We start from the raw sequence: 26,969 nt of genomic DNA on the forward strand, positions 1-26,969 counted from the left end.
GTATTGAAATAAGCCTGGGATATCTTCAAGGGTCATCTCTGGTCCTCGAGGGCCACTGTGTCCAGGCACTGATTCTGGATAGAACAAAAACCTGCACATAACTCAACCCAGAGTTAATTTGCCTAAAACTTGTTTTGAGTTGGCTCTGTGATCTTCTAAATAATTTTCTGTTCATATAACCTCATCGACAGCAGTGGCTCATCTCTCATTGATTTAAAAATGTGGTTGTGCATCAGCAGTTTTTCTCTTATGTCAGTCACTGACAGTCACTCAATTAGCCCATGTCAGCTAAAACGTTTTAGATTGGTAAGTTAGCCTAGCGGCCTGCTATCTAAACTTGTCGTAATTATGGTTCGAATAACCGACTGGGGGGGTGCCATTGATCATAGATATCACATTAAAAACTGCAAACATTTGTGTGGCAAATGGCAAAATGTGTAGTATTACAGCAAACTTGCTTTAAAACTGCAACATTTTCTCTACGCCCCATGACATAATGTGTAGAATTGCAGGAAATTAGCTGTAAAACTGCAAAAAWTTTCTCTCCGCCCCATGGAAAATGTTCTAGAAATGCATGAAATTAGTTATACAATTGCTAAATATTCTCTCCGCCCCATGGCAAAATGTGTAGAATTTCAGGATATTTACTTTAAAACTGCACTTTTTTCTCTACTCCCCACTGATTTAAAAAATAAATTGCATGAAATGAATTCAAAAATTGTTAAATCTTCTCTCCGCCCTATGGAAGATGTGTAGTATTACAGTAAACTTGCTTTAAAACTGCAACAATTTATCTACGCCCCATGGAAAAACGTGCAGACTTGCAGGAAATGTACTTTAAAACATAAATGTTTTCTCTTCACTGTCAAGAGGGTGGCCTTAGGTTTTTAACCTAAATGCTATCAGACCTCAGGATAAGACCCAGATGCTGACAGTTCGAAGTAACACATGTTTATTACAAAAACAGGGGGCAGGCAAATGACAGGGCAGGCAGATGTCAGTAATCCAGCGCAGAGTCCGAAAGGTACAGAACGGCAGGCAGGCTCAGGGTCAGGGCAGGAAGAATGGTCAAAACCGTGAAAACTAGAAAACAGGGACAAGAGAGAAAAACAGGAGTACGGGAAAACCACCGGTACGCTTGACGAGACAAGAAGAACTGGCAACAGAAAACCAGAACACACAGGTATAAATGCATAGGGGGATATGGAGACAAGCATAAGACAGGTGAAACAGATCAGGGTTTGACAAATGCACTATAATTTAAGATTTGAAACTGCTAAATTATCTCTATGCCCCATAGGAAAATGTGTAGAATTGCAGAAAATTACCTTGAAAACTAGAAAGAAATTATTGGAGAGGGGGCCCAAGACTTGGTTAGTCAAATCAAATAAATGTTTTTTGGTCATATACAGATGGTTAGCAGATGTTATTGCGAGTGTAGCGAAATGCTTATGCTTTTAATTCCGACAGTGCAGCAATATCTAACAAGTAATCTAACAATTCCACAACAACTACCTAATACAAAAAAATCTAAGTAAAGGAATGGAATAAGAATATATACATATAAGTATATGGATGAGCAATGACTAAGCGGCAAAGCAAGATGCAATAGATGGTATAAAATACATACTGTATATGAATATGAGATGAGTAATGCAGGATATGTAAACATTATTCAAGTGGCATTATTAAAGTGACTAGTGATCCATTTATTAAAGTGCCCAATGATTTCATGTCTGTATGTAGGCAGCAGCCTCTCTGTGTTAGTGATGGCTGTTTAACAGTCTGATGGCCTTGAGAGAGAAGCTATTTTTCAGTCTCTCGGTCCCAGCTTTGATGCACCTGTACTGACCTCACCTTCTGGATGGTAGCGGGGTGAACAGGTAGTGGCACGGCTGGTTATTGTCCTTGATGATCTTTTTGACCTTCTTGTGACATCAGGTGTTGTAGGTGTCCTGGAGGGCAGGTAGATTGCCCTGTTGATGTGTAGTGCAGACCACACCACCCTCTGGAGAGCCATGAGGTTATGGGCGGTGCAGGAGCCATACCAGGGGGGGATGCAGCCAGACAGGATGCTCTCAGTTTTGCATCTGTAAAAGTTTGTGAGGGTTTTAGGTGACAAGTCAAATTTCTTCAGCRTCCTGAGGGTGAAGAGGCGCTGTTGCGCCTTCCTCACCACACTGTCTGTGTGGGTGGACCATTTCAGTTTGTCCGTGATGTGTACGCAGAGGAACTTAAAACTTTCCACCTTCTCCACTGCTGTTCCATCGATGCTAACTCTGCTGTTTCCTGAAGTCCACAATAATTTATTTTATTTTCGTGACGTTGAGTGAGAGGTTGTTTTCCAAACAGCACATTCCGATTGCCATCTCCTCCTCCCTATTATCTGTCTCGTTTGTTTTGGTAATCAAGACTACTACTGTTGTGCCATCTGCAAACTTGATGATTGAGTTGGAGGCGTGCATGGCCACGCAGTCATGGGTGAACAGGGAGTACAGGAGGGGGCTGAGCACACACCCTTGTGGGGACCCAGTGTTGAGGATCAGCGAAGTGAAGATGTTGTTTCCTACCTTCACCACCTGTGGCCCGTCAGAAGTCCAGGACCCAATTGCACAGGGCGGGGTTGAGACCCAGGCCCTTAAGCTTAATGATGATCTTGGAGGGTACTATGGTGTTGAATTCTGAGCTGTAGTCAATGAACAGCATTCTTAAATACAGTTGAAGTCGAAGTTTACATACACTTAGGTTGGAGTCATTAAAACTAGTTTTTCAACCACTCCACAATTTTCTTGTTAACAAACTATAGTTTTGGCAAGTCGGTTAGGACATCTACTTTGTGCATGACACAAGTACTTTTCCAACAATTGTTTACAGACAGATTATTTCACTTATAATTCACTGTATCACAATTCCAGTGTGTTAGACATTTACATACACTAAGTTGACTGTGCCTTTAAACAGCTTGGAAAATTCCAGAAGATTATGTCATGGCTTTAGGAGCTTCTGATAGGCTACTTGACATTATTTGAGTTAATCGTAGGTGTACCTGTGGATGTATTTCAAGGCCTACCTTTAAACTCAGTGCCTCTTGGCTTGACATCATGGGAAAATCAAAACAAATCAGCCAATTGTAGACCTCCACAAGTCCGGTTCATACTTGGGAGCAATTTTCAAATGCCTGAAGGTACCACGTTCATCTGTACAAAGAATAATACGCAAGTATAAACATTATAGGACCACGCAGCCGTCATACCGCTCAGGAAGGAGACACGTTCTGTTTCCTAGAGATGAACGTACTTTGGTGCGAAAAGTGCAAATCAATCCCAGAACAACAGCAAAGGACCTTGTGAAGATGCTGGAGGAAACAGGTACAAATGTATCTATATCTACAGTAAAAAAAGTCCTATATCGACATAACCTGAAAGGCTGCTCAGCAAGGAAGAAGCCACTGCTCCAAAACCYTCATTAAAAAGCCAGACTACGGTTTGCAACTGCACATGGGTACAAAGATCGTACTTTTTGGAGAAATCTCTGGTCTGATGAAACAAATATAAAACTGTTTGGCCATAATGACCATCATTATGTTTGGAGGAAAAAGGGGGATGCTTGCAAGCTGAAGAACACCATCCCAACCGTGAAGCACGGGGGGCAGCATCATGTTGTGGGGGTGCTTTGCTGCAGGAGGGACTGGTGCATTTCACAAAATAGATCGCTTTATAAGGATGGAAAATTATGTGGATATATTGAAGCAACATCTCAAGACATTAGTCAGGAAGTTAAAGCTTGGTTGCAAATGGGTCTTCCAAATGGACAATGACCCCAAGTATACTTCCAAAGTTGTGGAAACTGGCTTAAGGACATCAAAGTCAAGGTATTGGAGTGGCCATCACAAAGCTCTTACCTCAATCCTATAGAAAATTTGTGGGCAGAACTGAAAAAGCGTGTGTGAGCAAGGAGGCCTACAAACCTGACTCAGTTACAACAGCTCTGTCAGGAGGAATGGGCCACAATTCACCCAACTTATTGTGGGTAGCTTGTGGAAAGCTACCCGAAATGTTTGACTCAAGTTTAACAATATAAAGGCAATGCTACCAAATACTATTTAAGTGTAACCTTCTGACCCACTGGGCATGTGATGAAATAAATAAAAGCTGAAATAAATAATTCTCTCCACTATTATTCTGACATTTCACATTCTTAAAATAAAGTGGTGATCCTAACTGGCCTAAGACAGGTCATTTTTACTAGGATTAAATGTCAGGAATTGAGAAAAACMGAGTTTAAAGTATTTGGCTAAGATGTATGTACATTTTCGACTTCAACTGTAGGTATTCCACTTGTCCAGGTGGGATAGGGATGTGTGCTGTGTGATGGCAATTGCATCGTCTGTGGACCTATTGGGGTATATGCAAACTGAAGTGGGTCTAGGATGACAGGCAAGGTGGAGGTGATATGATCCTTGACTAGTCTCTCAAAGCACTATATAATGACAGAAGTGAGTCCTACGGGGAACAATGGTAGCCATCTTGAAGCATGTGGGGACAGCAAACGGGGATAGGGAGCGATTGATTATGTCCGTAAACACACCAGCCAGCTGGTCTGCGCATGCTCTGAGGATGCGGCTACGGATGCCGTCTGTGCCGGCAGGCTTGCGAGGGTTAACACGCTTAAATGTCTTACTCACATCAGCCATGGAGAAGGAGAGCCCACAGTCCTTGGTAGCAGTCCGTGTCGGTGGCACTGTATTATCCTCAAAGCGGGCAAAGAAGGTGTTTAGTTTGTTTGGATGGATGACATCGGTGTCCGTGACGTGGCTGGTTTTCTTTTTGTAGTCCATGATTGTCCGTAGTCTTTTCCATATATGTCCCGTGTCTGAGCCGTTAAATTGCTACTCCACTTTGTCTCTATACTGACATTTTGCTTGTTAGATTGCCTTGCGGAGGGAATAACTACACTGTTTGTATTCAGCCATATTCCCAGTCAACTTTCCATGGTTAAATGCTGTGGTTCGCACTTTCAGTTTTGTGCGAATGCCGCCATCTATCCACGGTTTCTGGTTAGGGTCGTTTTTAATAGTCACAGTGGGCACAACATCTCCTAGGCACTTCCTAAAAAATTCKCTCACCGAATCAACATATAAATACATATTATTATCTGAGGTATTCCGGAACATGTCCCAGTCCATGTGATCAAAACAATTTTGAAGCGTGGATTCCGATTGGTCAGACCAGCGTTGAATAGTCCTTGTCACGGGTACATCCTGTTTGAGTTTCTGCCTATAGGAAGGGAGGAGCAAATTGGAGTGGTGGTCAGATATGCCGAAGGGAGGGTGGGGGAGGGCCTTGTATGCATCGCGGAAGTTAGAGTAGCAGTGATCCAGAGTTTTGCCAGCACGAGTACTGCAATCAATCAATATGCTGATAGAATTTAGGTTGTCTTGTTCTCAAATTTGCTTTGTTAAAATCCCCAGCTACATAAATGCAGCCTCAGGATATATGGTTTCCAGTTTGCAGAAGGTCCAGTGAAGTTCCTTGAGGGCTGTCGTGGTATCGGCTTGAGGGGGGATATACACGGCTGTGACAATAACCAATGAGAATTCTCTTGGGAGATAATACGGTCGGCATTTGATTGTACGGAATTCTTGGTCAGGTGAACAAAAGGACTTGAGTTCCTGTATGTGGTTACAATTACACCATGAGTCGTTAATCATGAAACATACACCCTCACCCTTCTTCTTCCCAGAGATATGTTTATTTCTGTTGGCGCGACGCACAAAGAKTCCCAGTGGCTGTACCGACTCCGACAGCATATCACGAGAGAGCCATGTTTCCATGAAACAGAGTATGTTACAATCCCTGATGTCTCTCTGGAAAGCAACCCTTGCTCTAATTTCATCTACCTTGTTATCTAGAGACTGGACATTAGCGAGTAATATACTCGGAAGTGGTGGGTGGGGTGCGCGCCTCCGAAGTCTGACCAGAAGGCCGCTCGGTCTACCTCTTCTGTGGCGACGTTGTTTTGGGTCAGCCTCTGGAATCAGTTCAGATGCCCTGGTTGTTTCGGACAAAGGATCGGCTTCGGAAAAGTTGTATTCCTGGTCGCAATGCTGTTTAGTTGATGTCGCTCTGATATCCAATAGTTCTTCCCGGCTGTATGTAATAACACTTAAGATTTTCTGGGCTAACAATGTAATAAATAATACATAAATAAACAAAATACTGCAAAGTTTCCTAAGGACTAGAAGTGAGGCGGCCCTCTCTGTTGGCACCATCTAGTCCGGTCATGTCCTGCTGCAGTCATAGTAAAACTCCTTGTATGCTATTTTTATCGCACTCTAAAGGTCGGAGCTGTGTTATGATTTTGAAGGGGTCCCTAATGAAAGTGCTATCAAAAAAGGGGTCCCCAGCCCCAACAAGTTTGGGAAAGTCTGTCTTAATTTACAATTTGGGGAGATAAAGAGCCTTAATCTTTGCCTAATGGCAATGTCTAGCCGCAGCTCCAAAGATAGGCCTGTGTAAATATCAGTTATTTGATTGGCTGATAGTCAGCCTGCTCTCCCCACCTCATCCAGGACATTCCAGAACTCCTCTCCATGGTAATAGTATGTCATAGTTTGGTAATGACCTGTCATATAGTGATAATAACCTGACATATAGTGGTAATAACCTGTCAAACCTGTTATGCTGTTGATTTTAGCATTGCACAGATAGTGCCGCTGTCAAACATAGGCACATTTCTTCATATAGCAGTTTTGTGTCCAAAATAAATAATATAGAGATAGACCACATTAGAACTGAATTTGTAGTCAATGAGCAAAAACATTATGAATAGCCTATAAATGCATACTTAATAACATCCTATTAAATTCTCTCACAATACCACCACCATTCAATTACTACTAAGTGAGTGAGTGATGTCACTATAGGCTTACTGATTTTAGAAGAGGTATTTGATCATCCTAGACGCGATGAAACAACACCTGAAAGAGATTCTGTTGTTTCTCTCTTATGTATTATGTCTGAGTTGAAGAGGAAACCATCCAGAAGCAATTTGCAAACATACAGATTATTGGATGTTTTCTCTGTTCTCAAGCATTAACAAGTCACGGCTCGGTGCAAATCATTATGTGTGCGAGACATTCCGCCCACTTTGCTGCCTCGAAATGGGGGTGTCAGCAAACAGAGTCGTCCACATCATAGCCTAGCCTACCTCTCTCCTCTCCCCACTCACAGCCAGGCCAGACGGCTACTTTCGGTGAGTTTGCATTTTGCCCTCGGGCTGTAGGGAGTCGTGAGCTAGCTGTACTGGTAGAACTGCAGCATCGTAGTCAATACTGAATGGCTCCCAAGTGTTTAGTTAAACATAGTCTGTCAGTCATAAATATGTATTGGTCTGACTTGAAAATTACTGCAACCAGACAGCTTGTCAAATAAACCTGTTCACTTAAAGGCTTGAAGGAAATGGCAGGCCATTTGGCTTACCAATGGCTGAAAAGAAGAGGACACAATTTGATCCCTCCCGCCTCAACATGGGTATAAACGATTTGCTGAAATGAGAAGACTATTAATTGGTGTGAAGATAGGCATACATACGTGACAAGAATTGGACTTGAAATACACTGACACATCGTCAGGACAAATTAAATCAAGGGCCATAGTTTCCTAGTGTACAGTAGGCTCATAGAGAGGGCACAAAGGAACCGCAAGAAAGAACAGAAGAGCAAAATCCAATTCCATCCAACCGATGTGAGCAATTATCATAATTACATATTGGATAGTTTTCTTCTCTCTGGGAGCTAAAGCAGAAAGGAGAGAATCTCAGAGAGAAATTGTCCGTGGCTGAGTGGATGGAGGGGAGAAAGAGAAGGGTATTGTAGTGAAGAATATAGAGGGGTGAGAAAGGTGGAGGTGAGAGGGTTGATGAACGCAGAACTTCCTCCCGGGGAAGGCCTGCCAGCTCAATGACCTCTCCATCACGGTTGACAACTCCACAGTGTCGCCCTCCCAGAGTGCAAAGAACCTTGGCGTGACCCTGGACAACACCCTGTCGTTCTCTGCAAACATCAAAGCAGTGAACCCGCTCCAGGTTCATGCTCTACAACATCAGTAGAGTACGACCCTACCTCACACAGGAAGCGGTGCAGGTCCTAATCCAGGCACTTGTCATCTCCTGTCTGAACTACTGCAACTCGCTGTTGGCTGGGTTCCCCGCTTGTGCCATCAAATCCCTGCAACTTAGCCAGAACGCAGCAGCCCGCCTGGTTTTCAACCTTCCAAGTCCTCTCGTCACCCCACTCTTCCGCACACTTCACTGGCTTCCAGTCGAAGCTCGCATCCACTACAAGACCATGGTGCTTACCTACYGAACAGCAAGAGGAACTGCCCCACCCTACCTTCAGGCTATGCTCAAACCCTACASCCCAACCCGAGCACTCCATTCTGCCACCTCAGTTCTCTTGGCCTTCCCACTCCTGGACTGGGCAGCTCCCGCTCAGCCCAGTCCAAGCTCTTCTCTGTCCTGGCACCCCAATGGTGGAACCAGCTTCCCCTTGAAGCTAGGACAGTAAAGTCCCCGCCCATCTTCCGAAAACATTTGAAACCCTACCTCTTCAAACAGTATCTTAAATAATTTGACTTAAAACCCTCACAAAACTTTTAAATGTATTTACACAATATGGAGAACATCCCTGTCAGGCTGTTTCACCGCCTGGTATGGCAACTGCACCGCCCACAACCATAAGGCTCTCCAGAGGGRGGTGCGGTCTYCATAACGCATCACCGGGTGAAAACTAGCTGCCCTCCAGGACACCTACAGCACCCGATGTCACAGGAAGGCCAAAAWGAMKATCAAGGACAACAACCACGCGAGACACTGCCTGTTCACCCCGCTACCATCCAGAAGGCGAGGTCCGTACAGGTGCATGAAAGCTGGGACCGAGAGACTGAAAAACCGCTACTATCTCAAGGCCATCAGACTGTTAAACAGCCAAGTGGCTGCTGCTTACACAGTGTGGCTGCTGCTTACATACAGACTTGAAATCATTGGCCACTTGAATAAATGAATCACTTTAATAATGCCACTTTAATAATATTTACATATCTTGCATCCCTCATCTCATATGTATATATGTATTTTATACCATCTATTGCATCTTGCCTATGCAGCTCTGTCATTGCTCATCCATATATTTATATGTATATATTCTTATTCCATTCCTTTACTTAGATGTGTGTGTATTAGGTAGTTGTTGTGGAATTGTTAGATTACACGTTAGATATTGCTGCAGTGTCGGAWRTAGAAGCACAAGCATTTCGCTACACTCGCAATAACATCTGCTAACCATGTGTATGTGACCAATGCAWTTTTATTTTATTTGACCAAGTCCGGAACCAACAGGATCCTGAACAGCTTCTACCCACAAGCCATAAGACTGCTAAATAGTTAACCAAATAGCTACCCAGACTAATTGCATTGACCCTTTTTCACAGTGTGAAAAAAGGGTCATTATCTATCCTGTTATTATCTATCCCGTTACCTAGTCACGTTACCCTTACTCACATGAACATATGTATATTGTATATAGCTGAGTTATCATTCCTCATTGTGTATTTAGTCCTCGTGTTATTATTTTTTTCGATTATTTTTCGATTTGTCTCTCTGCATTGTTGGGAAAGGCCCGTAAGTAAGCATTTCACTGTTCGTCTACACCTGTTGTTTACAAAGCATGTGACAAATAACATGTGATTAGATTTATTCCTCCATCCTGTCCTCTCCCATTTCCTTCCTTCTTTCTTTCKTTTTCCATACTCTCCCCCTCTTCTCTGTCCTCCTTTTCTATCTTTCTCACATCCCTGTCATGTTCTACCCCCTGCCCCCCCTCCTCATCCCTGTCCTTGTCTATTCCCTCAGGAGCAGTGTGAGTCTGTCTAAATGCTGGCATTGTCTACCCTTCAACCCTGATCCCTACACACCCCGAGCTGGTTTGAAAGGATAGAGACAGAAACAATGCCCTTAGAACACAAACACACACACACACACACACACACACACACACACATTATTATTCACGCAGACACAGCAAACTCACCTCCATCCCCCACACAAACACATCATGCATCATTGCATCACAATTTCATAACCTCTTAATTTTCTCTCCTCTAATTTGATTCATTCTTTTTTTCTCCCTCTCGCTCTCTCATTGCTCCCGCTATGCATATTAATGACACATGGAGAAGGCTTGATTAAAATCCGAAAGAGCATTTGAGCACACAATGAAATGACAGCTTCTTCTCTGGGGGAGAAACACATTTATAATGGATTTATACTGCATCATTTAAAGTCCCATTGTATATGCATACACTTCATATATTACCTKTGTTAATATGGCGTAAACAAAGGCAGCCTAGGCATTCACTGACTAAGTTGCTACTCAATATTAGATAGATGACATGGCTGCATCTCAAATGGTAACCTGCCGTATTCCCCCATTCCCCTGGCTCTGGTCTCTACCACTCAGTCAGATGATGCCTCTGGACAGTATTTCCCTTTCAGATAGAGACCAGGAACTCAGCTACAGTGTCTCACTCCAATTTAATGGGTTCTGGTTTCCTCCATGTCCCAAATCGCTATCAAAGAGCCAGTGGATGTTATGGCTCACAAAAACAATATTTTTTAAATATTCACTTTTCCACTTTTATAGCTAGAATTCTCTGCAGATGGATTCTGTCTGAAGAGTATTGACTGTTAGAGGTTGATGTTGGTTTTGACAGTCTGGGTCTATGGCTGCAGAGGCTGGAGTTTTTAGACAGTCTTTACAGTTCCCAGGTCTCCCTATGCTTTTCGCATTGAGGAGCTGGTCCAATTGAACATTCATCCTTCTTTCCTCCCTTCCTTGAAGTAATCACTGATCCGTATGTGATTGGATAAATGAAACCACAGTTCTTTCAGCCCGCTGCTCTCGTCAATGCTATTCTCTTAGATTAACTGCTACCCCCGTAGGCACTCCTGTAGATCTGAAAGTATCAGAGAGAAGCAACACTATGATAGATGTTTCCTACTGAAAGGCTGGGTGGAATTTCCGCTATATTGCTCACAACTATCCAATCATGTCAGACTTATAGGAGTGCCTTGTGGGTAGGGCAAGAAGTACATTTGTAATTCAAAATACACTGGATGCATTTTTAAGGATGCATTTTAAACACCTGAACCATTCCTTAGTCTCCATTAATTGGAAGAATTATAAATATCCAAATGGGCCACAGAAGATGGACAAAACCTAATTAGAACCAAATTAATGTCCACAAWTTTTTTTTGCTGCTCCCTAGTGTCATCTATATGATTCATCCACAACATTCGTCATCAGGCTACTCAGGTTAAAAGCCATTCAAAGACCGTTACAGGTAGAAACGATGCTGTACCACGAAGCTAAAATAAAGACTACACACGAGAGCATAAAACATTGAGTGAACGGACACTCACTCTCTTTTCGTTACCGTTTTTATAGACCCGACCAGAAGCCTTTGAAAAAAAACTGTAGCGGAAACAGAAAGGGGGGAAGGGTTTTAGTGTCGCGCAAGGTCAAGGGCCATAGCATTAGAAGAGAGGGCTTCAAAGATGTGTCCATCGCTCAGGGGTTAAGGGGGAGAAGAAGGAAGAGAGAGAGAGCCTTCCCATCAGTCTGTTGAGTGCTGAGCGTAAGAGAGGAGACATGAAAGATGTAGGCCCTGCCCTGACCGTTTGTGTGAAGAATCACACAGCAACATTGTGGCTATGTAATCAAATATTGTCTTGTATGTTTTGCCCCTTACAAGTGACTTCCTGCAGGTGGTTTGATGTTCTGAAAAGAGAACTGCACGAGAATGGGATCCGTAGTGGGGTTGGAATGAGGAATGAAATAGTACACACACACAAGCGTACACACACAAGGCTACATATGCACACACAAGCAAGCATATACAGTGCCCTACGAAAGTATTCACACTCCTTGAATTTTCCATATTTTATTGTGTTACAGTGAAATGGAGTAAATTGATATGTTTTGTTACTGGCCTACACACCATAACGTCAAAGTGAAATTATGATTTTGGAAATTCTTACAAATGAATTAACAATGAAAAGCTGAAATGTCGAGTCAATAAGTATTCAACCCCTTTGCAAGTCTAAATAAGTTCAGGAATATACATTTGCTTAACAAGTCACGTAATAAGTTGCATGGACTCTCTCTGCGTGCAATAATAAGGAGGAGATGTGCACATCCTCTATTTCTTAGAGAGGGGACTTAGAAACAACCGTACTCTGCTTTTAGAATGAATATGCATATCGTTTCACACCGTCACACGAAGCACTGGATATGTATGTGCATCAGTTAATCAATCAACCAATCATTCAACCAATCAATCAACCAATCACACACACACATTTCCATGACATGTTTTACCTCTGTTCCATAGCTAACCCTAAAGGCACACGGGCCTTTGTCTTCAGAAAGTATTCACACCCCCTGACTTTTTCCACATATTGTTGTTACAGCCTCAATTTAAAATTGATTACATTTCGATTTTGTGTCACTGGTCTACACACAATAACCCATAATGTCAAAGTGGAATTATGTTTTTAGAAATGTTTACAAATTAATACATTAAAAGCTGAAATGTATTGCGTCAATAAGTATTCAACCCCTTTGTTATGTCAAGCCTAAATAACTTAAAGAGTAAAAATGTGCTTAACAAGTCAGATAATAAGTTGCATTCAAATCAAATCAAATGTATTTATATAGCCCTTCTTARATCAGCTGATATCTCACTCTAAAAACAGAAACCCACTCTAAAACCCCAAACAGCAAGCAATGCAGGTGTAGAAGCACGGTGGCTAGGAAAAACTCCCTAGAAAGGCCAAAACCTAGGAAGAAACCTAGAGAGGAACCAGGCTATGAGGGGTGGCCAGTCCTCTTCTGGCTGTGCCGGTTGGAGATTATAACAGAACATGGCCAAGATGTTCAAATGTTCATAAATGACAAGCATGGTCAAATAATAATAATCACAGTAGTTGTCGAGGGTACAACAAGTCAGCACCTCAGGAGTAAATGTCAGTTGGCTTTTCATAGCCGATCATTGAGAGTATCTCTACCTCTCCTGCTGTCTCTAGAGAGTTGAAAACAGCAGGTCTGGGACAGGTAGCACGTCCAGTGAATAGGTCAGAGTTCCATAGCCGCAGGCAGAACAGTTGAAACTGGAGCAGCAGCACGGCCAGGTGGACTGGGGACAGCAAGGAGTCATCATGCCGGGTAGTCCTGAGGCTGTCCTAGGGCTCAGGTCCTCCGAGATAGAGAAAGAAAGAAAGAGAGAATTAGAGAGAGCATACTTAAATTCACACAGGACACCGGATAAGACAGGAGAAGTACTCCAGATATAACAGACTGAACCTAGCCCCCCGACACAAACTACTGCAGCATAAATACTGGAGGCTGAGACAGGAGGGGTCAGGAGACACTGTGGCCCCATCCGATGATACCCCGGACAGGGCCAAACAGGCAGGATATAATCCCACCCACTTTGCCAAAGCACAGCCCCCACACCACTAGAGGGATATCTTCAACAACCAACTTACCATCCTGAGACAAGGCCGAGTATAGCCCACAAAGATCTCCGCCACGGCACAACCCAAGGGGCGCCAACCCAGACAGGAAGATCACGTCAGTGACTCAACCCACCAAGTGACGCACCCCTCCTAGGGACGGCATGGAAGAGCACAAGTAAGCCAGTGACCAGCCCCTGTAATAGGGTTAGAGGCAGAGAATCCCAGTGGAGAGAGGGGAACCGGCCAGGCAGACAGCAAGGGCGGATCGTTGCTCCAGAGCCTTTCCGTTCACCTTCACACTCCGGGCCAGACTACACTCAATCATATGACCTACTGAAGAGATTAGTCTTCAGTAAAGACTTAAAGGTTGAGACCGAGTCTGCGTCTCTCACATGTGTAGGCAGACCATTCCATAAAAATTGAGCTCTATAGGAAAAGCCCTGCCTCCAGCTGTTTGCTTAGAAATCTAGGGACAATTAGGAGGCCTGCGTCTTGTGACCGGAGCGTACGTGTAGGTATGTACGGCAGGACCAAATCGCGAAAGTATAGGTAGGAGCAAGCCCATGTAATGCTTTGTAGGTTAGCAGTAAAACCTTGAAATCAGCCCTTGCCTTAACAGGAAGCCAGTGTAGGGAGGCTAGCACTGGAGTAATATGATACATTTTTGGGGTTCTAGTCAGGATTCTAGCAGCCGTATTTAGCACTAACTGAAGTTTATTTAGTGCTTTATCCGGGTAGCCGGAAAGTAGAGCATTGCAGTAGTCTAACCTAGAAGTAACAAAAGCATGGATTAATTTTTCTGCATCATTTTTGGACAGAAAGTTTCAGATTTTTGAAATGTTATGTAGATGGAAAAAAGCTGTCCTTGAAACAGTCTTGATATGTTCGTCAAAAGAGAGATCAGGGTCCAGAGTAAGCCGAYGTCCTTCACAGTTTTATTTGATTCGACTGTACAACCATCAAGATTAATTGTCAGATTCAACAGAAGGTCTCTTTGTTTCTTGGGAACTAGAACAAGCATCTCTGTTTTGTCCGAGTTTAAAAGTAGAATATTTGCAGCCATCCACTTCCTTATGTCTGAAACACAGACTTCTAGCGAGGGCAATTTTGGGGCTTCACCATGTTTCATTGAAATGTACAGCTGTGTGTCATCCGCATAGCAGTGTAAGTTAACATTATGTTTTCGAATGACATCCCCAAGAAGTAAAATATATAGTGAAAGCAATAGTGGTCCTAAAACGGAAACTTGAGGAACACCGAAATTTACAGTTGATTTGTCGGAGGATAAACCATTCACAGAGACAAACTGATATCTTTCCGACAGATAAGATATAAACCAGGCCAGAACTTGTCCGTGTAGACCAATTTGGGTTTCCAATCTCTCCAAAAGAATGTGGTGATCGATGGTATCAAAGCAGCACTAAGGTCTAGGAGCACGAGGACAGACGCAGAGCCTCGGTCTAACGCCATTAAAAGGTCATTTACCACCTTCACAAGTGCAGTCTCAGTGCTATGATGGGGTCTAAAACCAGACGGAAGCATTTCGTATACATTGTTTGTCTTCAGGAAGGCAGTGAGTTGCTGCGCAACAGCTTTTTCAATTTTTTTTGAGAGGAATGGAAGATTCGATATAGGCCGATAGTTTTTAATATTTTCTGGGTCAAGGTTTGGCTTTTCAAGAGAGGCTTTATTACTGCCACTTTTAGTGAGTTTGGTAGATGGTGGATAGGTGGATAGAGAGCCGTTTATTATGTTCAACATAGGAGGGCCAAGCCTAGGAAGCAGCTCTTTCAGTAGTTTAGTTCGAATAGGGTCCAGTATGCAGCTTGAAGGTTTAGAGGCCATGATTATTTTCATCATTGTGTCAAGAGATATAYTACTAAAACACTTGAGTGTCTCTCTTGATACTAGGTCCTGGCAGAGTTGTGCAGACTCAGGACAGCTGCTCTTTGGAGGAATACGCAGATTTAAAGAGGAGTCCATAATTTGCTTTCTAATGATCATGATCTTTTCCTCAAAGAAGTTCATGAATGTATTACTGCTGAAGTGAAAGCCATCTTCTCTTGGGGAATGCTGCTTTTTAGTTAGCTTTGCGACAGTATCAAAAATACATTTAGGATTGTTCTTATTTTCCTCAATTAAGTTGGAAAAATAGGATGATTGAGCAGCAGTGAGGGCTCTTCGATACTGCACGGTACTGTCTTTCCAAGCTAGTCGGAAGACTTCCAGTTTGATGTGGTGCCATTTCCGTTCCAATTTTCTGGAAGCTTGCTTCAGAGCTCAGGTATTTTCTGTATACCAGGGAGCTAGTTTCTTATGACAAATGTTTTTAGGTTTTAGGGGTGCAACTGCATCTAGGGTATTGCGCAAGGTTAAATTGAGTTCCTCAGTTAGGTGGTAAACTGATTTTTGTCCTCTGACGTCCTTGGGTAGGCAGAGGGAGTCTGGAAGGGCATCAAGGAATCTTTGMGTTGTCTGAGAATTTATAGCACGACTTTTGATGCTCCTTGGTTGTGGTCTGAGCAGATTATTTGTTGCGATTGCAAACGTAATAAAATGGTGGTCCGATAGTCCAGGATTATGAGGAAAAACATTAAGATCCACAACATTTATTCAATTTTGACAAAACTAGGTCCAGAGTATGACTGTGACAGTAAGTAGGTCCAGAGACATGTTGGACAAAACCCACTGAGTCGTGGGTGGCTCCGAAAGCCTTTTGGAGTGGGTCTGTGGACTTTTCCATGTGAATATTAAAATCACCAAAAATGTGAATATTATCTGCTATGACTGCAAGGTCCAATAGGAATTCAGGGAACTCAGTGAGGAACGTTGTATACGGCCCAGGAAGCATGTAAACAGTACCTATAAAAAGTGATTGAGTAGGCTGCATAGATTTCATAACTAGAAACTCAAAAGACGGAAACTTTGTTTTGTTTTTGTAAATTGAAATTTGCTATCGTAAATATTAGCAACACCTCCGCCTTTGCGGGATGCACGCGGGATATAGTCACTAGTGTAACCAGGAGGTGAGGCCTCATTTAACACAGTAAATTCATCAGGCTTAAGCCATGTTTCAGTCAGGCCAATCACATCAAGATTATGATCAGATTATGATCAGCATTGACTAACTCTGTGTGCAATAATGGTGTTTAACATTAGTTTTGAATAACTACCTCATCTCTGTACCCAACACATGCAATTATCTGTAAGGTCCTTCAGTCGATCAGGCAATTTCAAACACAGATTCAACCACAAAGACCAGGGAGGTTTACCAAGGGCTCGCAAAGAAGGGCATCTATTGGTAGTTGGATAAAAAAAGCAGACATTCAATATCTCTTTGTGCATGGTGAACTTATTAATTACACTTTGGATGGTGTATCTATACACCCAGTCACTACAAAGATACAGGTGTCCTTCCTAACTCAGTTGCCGGAGAGGAAGGAAACCACTCAGGGATTTCACCATGAGGCCAATGTTTAAAAATAAATATATATATTTTGGGGTTTTGTTCCCCCCCCCCAATTTCGGGATATCCAATTGGTAGTTACAYTCTTGTCCCATTGCTGCAACTCCGGTACGCACTCGGGAGAGGCGAAGGTCGAGAGCCGTGCGTCCTCCGAAACACAACCCCGCCAAGCCGCACTGCTTTTTGACACAATGCTCACTTAACCCGGAAGCCAGACGCACCAATCTGTTGGAGGAAACACCGTATACCTGGTGACCGTGTCAGCGTGCATTGCACCCGGCCCGCCACAGGAGTCGCTAGAGCGCAATGGGACAAGGACAACCCGGCCGGCCAAATCCTTCCCTAACCCGGACGACAATTGTGCACATTGTAGTTACTACATTGTAATACTAACCTAATTGTCTGAGTGAAAAGAAGGAAGCCTGTACAGAATAAAAATATTCCAAAACATGCATACTGTCTGAATCAAGGTACTAAAGTAATACTGCACAAAATGTGGTAAAGCAGTTAACTTTTTCCTGAATACAAAGTGTTATGTTTGGGGTAAAACCAATATAGCACATTGGTGAGTACCACTCTCCATATTTGCAAGCATAGTGGTGGCTGCATCATGTTATGGGTATGATCCTTAAGGACTGGGGAGTTTTTCAGGAACAAAATAAACAGAATGGAGCTATGCAAAGGCAAAATCTTGGAGATGAATTCACCTTTCAAAAGGACAATAACCTTAAACACATGGCCAAATCTACTCTGGAATGTCTTACCAAGAAGACAGTGAATGTTCCTGAGTCGCCGAGTTACACTTTTGATTTACTGGAAAATCTATGGCAAGACTGTCACGGCCGTTGTAAGGAGGAGACTAAGGTGCAGCGTTGTACGCGTACATTCTTCTTGATTTAAGAATGAACACTAAACAAACAAAATAACAAAACGTGAAGCTAATATGAATAGTGCAGACAGGCAACAAAACATAGAACAAGAACCCACAAACACCAAAGAGAAATGGCTACCTAAATATGATCCCCAATCAGAGACAACGATAAACAGTTGCCTCTGATTGGGAACCATATCAGGCCACTATTGACATACAAATCACCTAGACCTACAAAAACCCTAGACATACAAAAAAAACCTAGACAATACAAAAACTAACGTACCCACCCTAGTCACACCCTGACCTAACCAAAATATAAAGAAAACAGAGATATCTCAGGTCAGGGCGTGACAAAGACCTGAAAGTGTATTTTGTTTGACAAGTAATTATTTTTTCTCAAAAAGAGACGGTGCAAAATTATTGGCACCCCTGTTTTCAATACCTCACCTTGCAAGATAACGGCACTGAGACTAGAATCTTTTATGAGATTTGAGAACACAAAATTAACATTTTGCAATGGTCATTTCAGTCTCTGGACTTGAACCCCATTAAAAACCTGTGGTCTCATTGAACAGGGCAGTCCAGAAGCGCAGACGAAAGACATCAAGGATCTGGAAAGATTTTTTATGGAGGAATGATCTAAGATCAATGTTCTCCAATCTCATTAAAAAACATTTTTTTAAAGGTTCTGTGCCGTTATCCTGGCAAGGTGAGGTATTGAAAGGTATTGAAAACAGGGGTGACAATACTTTTGACCCCTATCTTTTTGAGATAAAAAATAATTACTTGTTTTTGAGCATACAATATAGCTCAGTATATGGATTATTTGTTTTATAGTCTTTTTTGCTCATCTATTATCAAGGATGCCAATTATTTTGGACTTGACTGTAGTAACTGTACACACCACACACACACACACACACACACACACACACACACACACACACACACACACACACACACACACACACACACACACACACACACACACACACCACACACACACCACACACACACACACACACACACACACACACACACACACACACACACACACACACACAGTCTGGGTCTACACTGCTCCCGTCTGTGTGTGAATTCATTCACAGTGAAAATGTACCCAGGTCTTGTTCTACTCTGCTATTTCATTTAGTGTAGAATCCAGAGAAGAAAGCCGTCGAGCCAAGCTTATTTTCCTCTTTTCAGATTTCATCAGACGTCTCTGCTTTTCCACGAAAGCTAATCAAAAGGGGACCATAGTGCTCTCCCAGAAGTTTGGTTGGTGTGATGGGTCTGCACTCAAAAAGATGTTGCATAAAATGTACTTAAATGTTTTATTTGTTGTATTTTTATCACTGTATCAGGGATAGCGTACACAGACGTTTGTAGCCTTCAGTGTGTGGGTACACATTTGTCTTGGAAAAGTATATTTTCAGTGAAAATAATACAACAACACAAATATTTTTGATTTTCCACAAATGTGGTTGTTGATCAACTTCACAGCTTGATCTTTTTTTTTAGGGGGGCAGGCAGTTCTACATATGGACACATCTCAAAAGTCRAAAACAGCCTTCTTGTCTGCTATCCTCTATCTACACTGATATGAAAGAGCTGGACAAGCCTGGAGAAAATTCACACCAAGAATCCTATTGCTTTGACCTCTCCTGTGTTTTCGGATCAGTGTGTCTGTCTGTGAGGCCCATGGAGCTTCTGTGTGTTTGTGTTTGTGTGTCTAACTCTCTCTACCTCTCTGTTTCTCTAGATGCGTTCAACACGGGGTGTGTCAGTATGGCCGGTTGGGCTGGTCAGTGGGCGGCGGTACGAGCGTCCCATAGTGGAGAAGGGCAAAGTGGTGGGCTGGTACACTGGCTGGAGGCCCGACCGTCCCTTTGCCATCGACATGGCAGGTAAAGCGCATTTACTATAGTTAGTGATCTACGGTAGAGGAACAGACACCAGTGGTGCCCTTTCAGTTGTTCAACTTCTTACAGCACAGCTATGGGGAGTTTGTACACTAGCCACCTCTACTGAAGAACATTAGAATCATGCCTGACATTGCCAATGAACACCGTGACTCACATACATTTTTTTTAAACATTGGAAGACRAAATTTATCAGGCTTTGCTCTAACTTAATTGCCCCACTTAAGGTGGAAATGCTCATCCTTCTGGATGTTGCGAGTTAAAGTTTGGTAACTATACTAACCAAAATATAAACGCAACATGTAAAGTGTTGGTCCCATGTTTCATGAGCTGAAATGAAAATCCCAGAAATGTTCCATGCGCACAAAATGACTACTTATCTAAAATTGTGTACACAAATTTGTTTACATCCTTGTTAGTGAGCATTTCTCCTTTGCCAAGATAATCCATCCACCTGACAGGTGTGGCATATCAAGAAGCTGATTAAAAAAGAATGATCATTARACACGTGCACCTTGTGCTGAGGACAATAAAAGGCAACTCTAAAATGTGCAGTTTTGTCACACAACACATGCCACAGATGTCTAAAGTTTTGAGGGAGCATGCAATTGGCATGCTGACTGCAGGAATGTCCAACAGAGCTGTTGCCAGAGAATTTAATGTTCATTTCTCTACCATAAGCCGCCTCCAATGTTGTTTTAGAGAATTTGGCAGTACGACCAAACGGCCTCACAAACGCAGACCACGTGTAACCATGCCAGCCCAGGACCTCCACATCCGGCTTCTTCACATGCGGGATCATCTGAGACCTGTCACCCGGACAGCTGATAAGCCTGTGAGTTTGCACAACGGAAGAATTTCTGCACAAACTGTCAACTGTCATGGAAGCTCATCTGTGTGCTCGTCGTCCTCATCAGGGTCTTGACCTGACTGCAGTTTCGGCGTCGTAACCAACTTCAGTAGGCAAATACTCACCTTCTATGGCCACTGGCACCCTGGAGAGGTGTGCTCTTCACTGATGAATCCCAGTTTCAACTGTACCGGGCAGATGGCGTGTGGGCGAGCGGTTTGCTGATGTCAGCGTTGTGAACAGAGTGCCCCGTTGTGGCGGTGGGTTATGGTATGGGCAGGCATAAGCTACAAACAATGAACACAATATATTTTATTGATGGCAATTTGAATGCACAGAGGTACCGTGACGAGATCCTGAGGCCCATTATCGTGACATTCATCCGCCGCCATCACCTCCTGTTTCAGTTTAATAATGCACGGCCCCATGTCGCAAGGATCTGCACACAATTCCTGGAAGCTGGAAATGTCCCAGTACTTCCAAGCGTGTTCCAGTTCCCACCAATATCCAGCAACTTTGCACAGGCATTGAAGATGAATCGGACAATATTCCGCAGGCCACAATCAACAGCCTGATCAACTCTATGCGAAGGAGATGTGTCTCGCTGCATGAGGCAAATGATGGTCACACCAGATACTGACTGGTTTTCTGATCCATGCCCCTACCTATTTTTCAAAGGTACTGTATCTGTGACCAACAGATGCATATCTGTATTCCCAGTCATGTGAAATCCATAGATTAGAGCCTAATTCATTTATTTAAATTGACTGATTTCCTTATACAAACTCTAACTCAGTAAAACAATGAAGGCTAACAAGCCGGGTTTGGGTTCAAGACCATGCCCAAATTATATTAATAGAAACTCACATTTTATTGCCTGGTACGTCTCGGTGTGGTGCATGCTACGGCTTCCTCCGCTCGGGTCAGTAACAGTGGCTTGCCCGGCAGCTGGCACTGTTCCCCTAGTCCATGGTGCGCGCAGGTTCCCTTGGCAAACGTGTGGAATTCTTATGGCTTCCTCTCACAGGTGCCCGTACCTCGGCTAGGTCTGAGTAAAGGGACCCGGGGATGATTTGGGGCCTGGGCCGGATCAAATGCCTTGTCTGCCTGGGCTGAGGCATGCAGAAACTGCCCTAACTCAACCCAGTTGCTGTGCGCTCTGTCGCCAACTAAGGGCYAAGTGAGGCGACTTGAAGGGAGAGGGCAGCTGGGTCAGCGAGCACTCCCTGCCTGCCGCRTGTGCCTGCCTCAGTCAAGCACCGTTCACCTCTCTTCCCAGACTTGGTTGATGATCCAATCTTATGTGGACGGGATCAGGCTAGCTAAACAGCGCTGCATAGCGTGCCATCCAGGTTAACTGACCTTTTAAGGCGAGCTAGCGTACTGCCACTGGCGATTCCTACCTCCCATGGTGGAATTGTTTGTGTAGCGTGCTCTCTCTCTCTCTCGTTTAGCATACGTAGCTTTCAGTCGCTTGGTTATTCTAGATGAACCGTGTTGCGTTCGGAGAGATTCTCGAGACCGAAGGAAGACGCCACTCGTTGTTCTTTGGCTAGTTCTTTGTTGGCAGCGGGCTTGGCAAGTGCTAGCCCACAGGGATAATGCAGATAGCTGGGTTATGGCATAGCAAGACTAAGAAGCCGAATGGCTGACGTCGGCTAGCATACGGTACTGTGACAAGTGCCTCCGTGTTTGGCTATGGCCGACCTGGGTACACTGTCGGCCATTGCTGGAGTTCCTGTACCCATAAAAGGGCCAGGTTTCAGGTGGGCTATACAGTACCAGGCGCTCTTTGTCCAAAAGAGCGCACCCCTCTACCCCTCTAGCTCACTGGTCCCTTTGAGGTGCTTAGTGATACAGATTATGGACTCGGTAGGTGGTTGGAAATCATGRTTTTATCCCACACACAGTCGCCTGGGTCTTATGAACTCCAAAATGAGCTGTCTGTCTCCTGGTCAATGCGTTTCATTCCTGGGAATTGGATTCAATTTATGTATCGCCCTGTCTGTTATCACAGATGGGGTAAATTTTTTCAAAGCTGTCTGTCCCTTTTTCCAGCTGGGTTACAAGGTGCAGTGTCACCGGTACCTATGACTGGTGTGCATGATAACCTCTATGATCAAGTTTCTTTTTACATGCATACAGGGGTTATTTCAGGGGCTCATCCCCTGGCAGTGCAGTCTTAGGCCGTTTCCTAAACCAATTGCGCCCACTCGGGATTTGGGTGCAGGTAGCCTAGGACCGCAGGCAACCTAGGGGTTAAAGCATTGGGCCAATAATCGAAAGGTCYCTGGTACTAATACCCGAGCAGACAAGGTGAAACATCTGTCAATCTGCCCTTATGGCTGGGGCAGGAGATGGTCATTAGGCCGCGTGCAGATGGTGAAATACGCAGGTACAGCAGGATTTCCTATTGGGTTGGAACTCTGAATGGTTTGCCGGTAGGCCATTTCATATTGTGTCAGCAAAAGCCGGGCCAGGATGTGATTTCATGTCCCCATAGCTGTGCTGTACCAGTTGTCAGACTGAAAGGGAATGTACAGTTATGACTYTAACTACTGTTCTCTGAAGGAGGGAAACGAGGTACAACAGCTGTTCGGACCCGTTCCGCCCAGTTCTGGGCTTGGTGAAGAGCGGTACTGAATTGAAAGAATGAATTTGTGCCTGYTGTTTATCACCTGTGGAAGGCGGGGCTTCCGGTGAGACCCTGTGTTCATTGGCCTTGTCAGGCATGATTAGAATGTTCTTCAGTAGATGGCCGTAGTGCACAAACTCACGATAGCTAAACAATAGTTACAGTCATAACTGTACGTTTTCAGTTTGGAATGCATCCCAACTTGGTGGTGTAATCTGCTCCACACTATTAATGGCCTTTTGTGTTTGGGGTGAGGAGTGGGAGACTGTTTTCGTTCCCTCTCTGAAAGGGTCAGTCGGGGACAAGCTTCTGTAAGCACATTTAAAAGTAAAGTGGGACGCCGTGATGCTGCTCACCACTCCAGCCCCCTCTCTCTCTTTCTCCTGTCTKTCTCTTGCTCTCTGCACAAAACAAACCCATCTAGTGGTCCCTCCGGCATGAATGGTCCCACTAACCACACACACTAACATTCAAGCGTGCACATAAATGGACACAGCCACACAAGGGATACACACAAAGACACAGATACACGTGTACACCCACGTGTGCTCACACTCGCATACGCATGCACAATAACTCCCTTTAATCACTATACATCCAATGTAGAATGGGCAGTGTTGAGCAGTGAATAAATTTCAGCTTTTTCCTTAATAACTTGTAATGTGGTATTGTGGGCTATTGTTAGCAGCCAAGTGAGCCAACTAAGCTGTCCCATCTCTACTCCATCCCATTTAATAGGCCACAATTGGACCAGAGAATGAGGAGATGGTTTAGTATTCTTCTGGTGCAGGCACACACACACAATTCTGTACACCTCTACCCTTATTTTACCTGGTAAGTAATAAAACATTRCAAAACGAAGATGTCTTGATTGCGTATCAAATCAAATCAAATTTGAATTGTCACATACACCGAATACCGTGAAATGCTTACTGACAAGCCCTTAACCAACAATGCAGTTAAGAAAATATTTACTAAATAAACTAAAGTAAAAAATAAAAGAAGTAACACAATAAAAAAACAATAATGAGGCTATGCAAATAGTCCGGGTGGCCATTTGATTAATTGTTCAGCAGTCTTATGGCRTGTGGGTAGAAGCTGTAAAGGATCCTTTTGGACSTAGACTTGCCATGCAGTAGCAGAGAGAACAGTCTATGACTTGGGTGACTGGAGTCTTTGACAATTTTTGGGACCTTCCTCTGACACCGCCTAGTATATAAATCCTGGATGTCAGGAAGCTTTGCCCCAGTGACGTACTCGGCCATACGCAGTACCCTCTGTAGCGCCTTCCAGTCGGATGCGGAGCAGTTGCCATACCAGGCAGTGATGCAACCAGTCAGGATGCTCTCAATGTTTCAGCTGTAAAACTTTTTGAGAATCTGGTAAACAATTCCAAAGTCACAAAGCGCGTCCACTATAACGTGACGAAATGTCCAAAAGTTCRGTAACAGTCAGTAGAAACATGTCAAACGATGTACTGAATCAACCTTTAGAATGTTGTTAACATACATCTTAAATAACGTTCCAACCGGAGAATTAGATTGACTTCAGAAGAGCGGTGGAACGGAGGTCCTCCTCATGTGAACGCGCATGTGTAAACGCATGTGAAAGCATGGTCAGCTCGTGGCAGACCTGACTAATTCCTGTCTCCTTCGGCCCCCCTTCACATCAGAGTCATCAGACAAAGTTCTATTGACTGTTGACATCTAGTGGAAGCCGTAGGAAGTGAAAACTCATCAATATCTCGCTGTAATTTCAATGAGAGCTTGGTTGAAAATCTGCCACCTCAGAAACTTCTCAGGTTTTTGCCTGCCATATGAGTTCTGTTATACTCACAGACATAATTCAAACAGTTTTAGAAACTTCAGAGTGTTTTCTATCCAATACCAATAATAATATGCATATATTAGCAACTGGGACTGAGGAGCAGGCAGTTTACTATAGGCACTTCTGTGCACCTTTCATCCAAGCTACTCAATACTGCCCCTGCAGCCATAAGAAGTTAAAGAAACAATCTTTGTCCAGTACTAGGTAAGTAATCGCTGTTCTAATGTCCAGAAGCTCTTTTCGGTCATAAGAGACGGTAGCATGAACATTATGTACAAAATAAGTTACAAACAATGCGTAAGAAACACACAAAATAGCACAATTGGTTAGGAGCCTGAAAAACGGCAGCCATCCTCTCCGGTGACATTTTCCAATAGTATGTCTTCACACCCCAGAGTTAATACTTGGTGGAAGCACATTTGGCAGCCATTAGAGCTGTGAATCATTTTGAATAAGATTCTACCACATAGCACAACTCTTAGGGTAACACTCTATATCCATTGTTTTTGTAGAAATCACTCAAGCTCTTCCATTCTGTTGGTAACAAGGACGTTAAGTACTACTGCAAGACAAAACAGCAAAAATTGTAATCTACAGGATCAGGTCAAATCCAATACAARATAACTCAGAGTGAAACCCTGTGTATTTTCAAGTATTGTGGTGGCAGCATCATGTTATGTGCAAAGGGTGTGTAGACTTTCACTACTTTACATATGATGCACAGAAGCAGAACCATAGAGAAAAGGACACAAGGAAATGAAACCAGGAAAGGAAGCTGYATGAAACTATTGAGACAGAAACTGCATTGATAACAGGCAGGCATTGCTAACAGATGCACTAATCTTCATACCATTTCAGCTGCAGGTTAAGAGATTAAGAGTCTATCTTATAATGGCTTTCATACTCATCTATCATACCTGTTACAGCTTCTGGGCTTTCACTGTGGTATCACTTATTGCTCAGTAATATGCCTGATAGAACAAGGAGACAAGGACACATAATACGCTATTCCATGCAGCCATTAGCATACCCCATTCCCAAGGTGAGTAAAACATTGAAATGTGTTAACCCTCGCAAGGCTGCCGGCCCAGACGGCATCCCTAGCCGCGTCATCAGAGCTTGCGCAGACCAGCTGGCTGGTGTGTTTACGGACATATTCAATCAATCCCTATCCCAGTCTGCTGTTCCCACATGCTTCAAGAGGGCCAGCATTGTTCCTGTTCCCAAGAAAGCTAAGGTAACTGAGCTAAACGACTATCGCCCCGTAGCACTCACCTCCGTCATCATGAAGTGCTTTGAGAGACTAGTCAAGGACCATATCACCTCCACCCTAACTGATACCCTAGACCCACTCCAATTTTCTTACCGCCCCAATAGGTCCATAGACGACGCAATCGCAATCACACTGCACACTGCCCTAACCCATCTGGACAGGAGGAATAACTATGTAAGAATGCTGTTCATCGACTACAGCTCAGCATTTAACACCATAGTACCCTCCAAACTCGTCATTAAGCTCAAGACCCTGGGTCTTCGACCCTGCCCTGTGCAACTGGTCCTGGACTTTCTGACGGGCCGCCCCTGTTGGTGAGGTAGGAAACAACATCTCCACCACACTGATACTCAACACTGGGCCCCACAAGGGTGCGTTCTCAGCCCTCTCCTGTACTCCCTGTTCACCCATGACTGCGTGGCCATGCACGCCTCCAACTCAATCATCAAGTTTGCAGACGACACTACAATGGTAGCTTGATTACAACAACGACGAGACGGCCTACAGGGAGGTGAGGGCCTCGGAGTGTAAGTGTCAGGAATAACTC

General features: G+C 43.7%; 1 protein-coding gene across 1 annotated transcript in view; it reads left to right on the forward strand.

The window, feature by feature from the left end:
• LOC111978697 (galactosylgalactosylxylosylprotein 3-beta-glucuronosyltransferase 2) overlaps positions 1–26,969 on the forward strand; it is a 33,434-nt gene that overhangs the window by 1,312 nt on the left and 5,153 nt on the right. The window contains exon 2 of the mRNA XM_024008909.2: positions 19,678–19,822. Coding sequence (XP_023864677.1) covers positions 19,678–19,822 — 145 coding nt within the window. The remainder of the gene's footprint in view (positions 1–19,677; positions 19,823–26,969) is intronic.

This window comes from Salvelinus sp. IW2-2015, linkage group LG18 (genome assembly GCF_002910315.2).
Source record: "Salvelinus sp. IW2-2015 linkage group LG18, ASM291031v2, whole genome shotgun sequence".
Classification (NCBI taxonomy): domain Eukaryota; kingdom Metazoa; phylum Chordata; class Actinopteri; order Salmoniformes; family Salmonidae; genus Salvelinus; species Salvelinus sp. IW2-2015.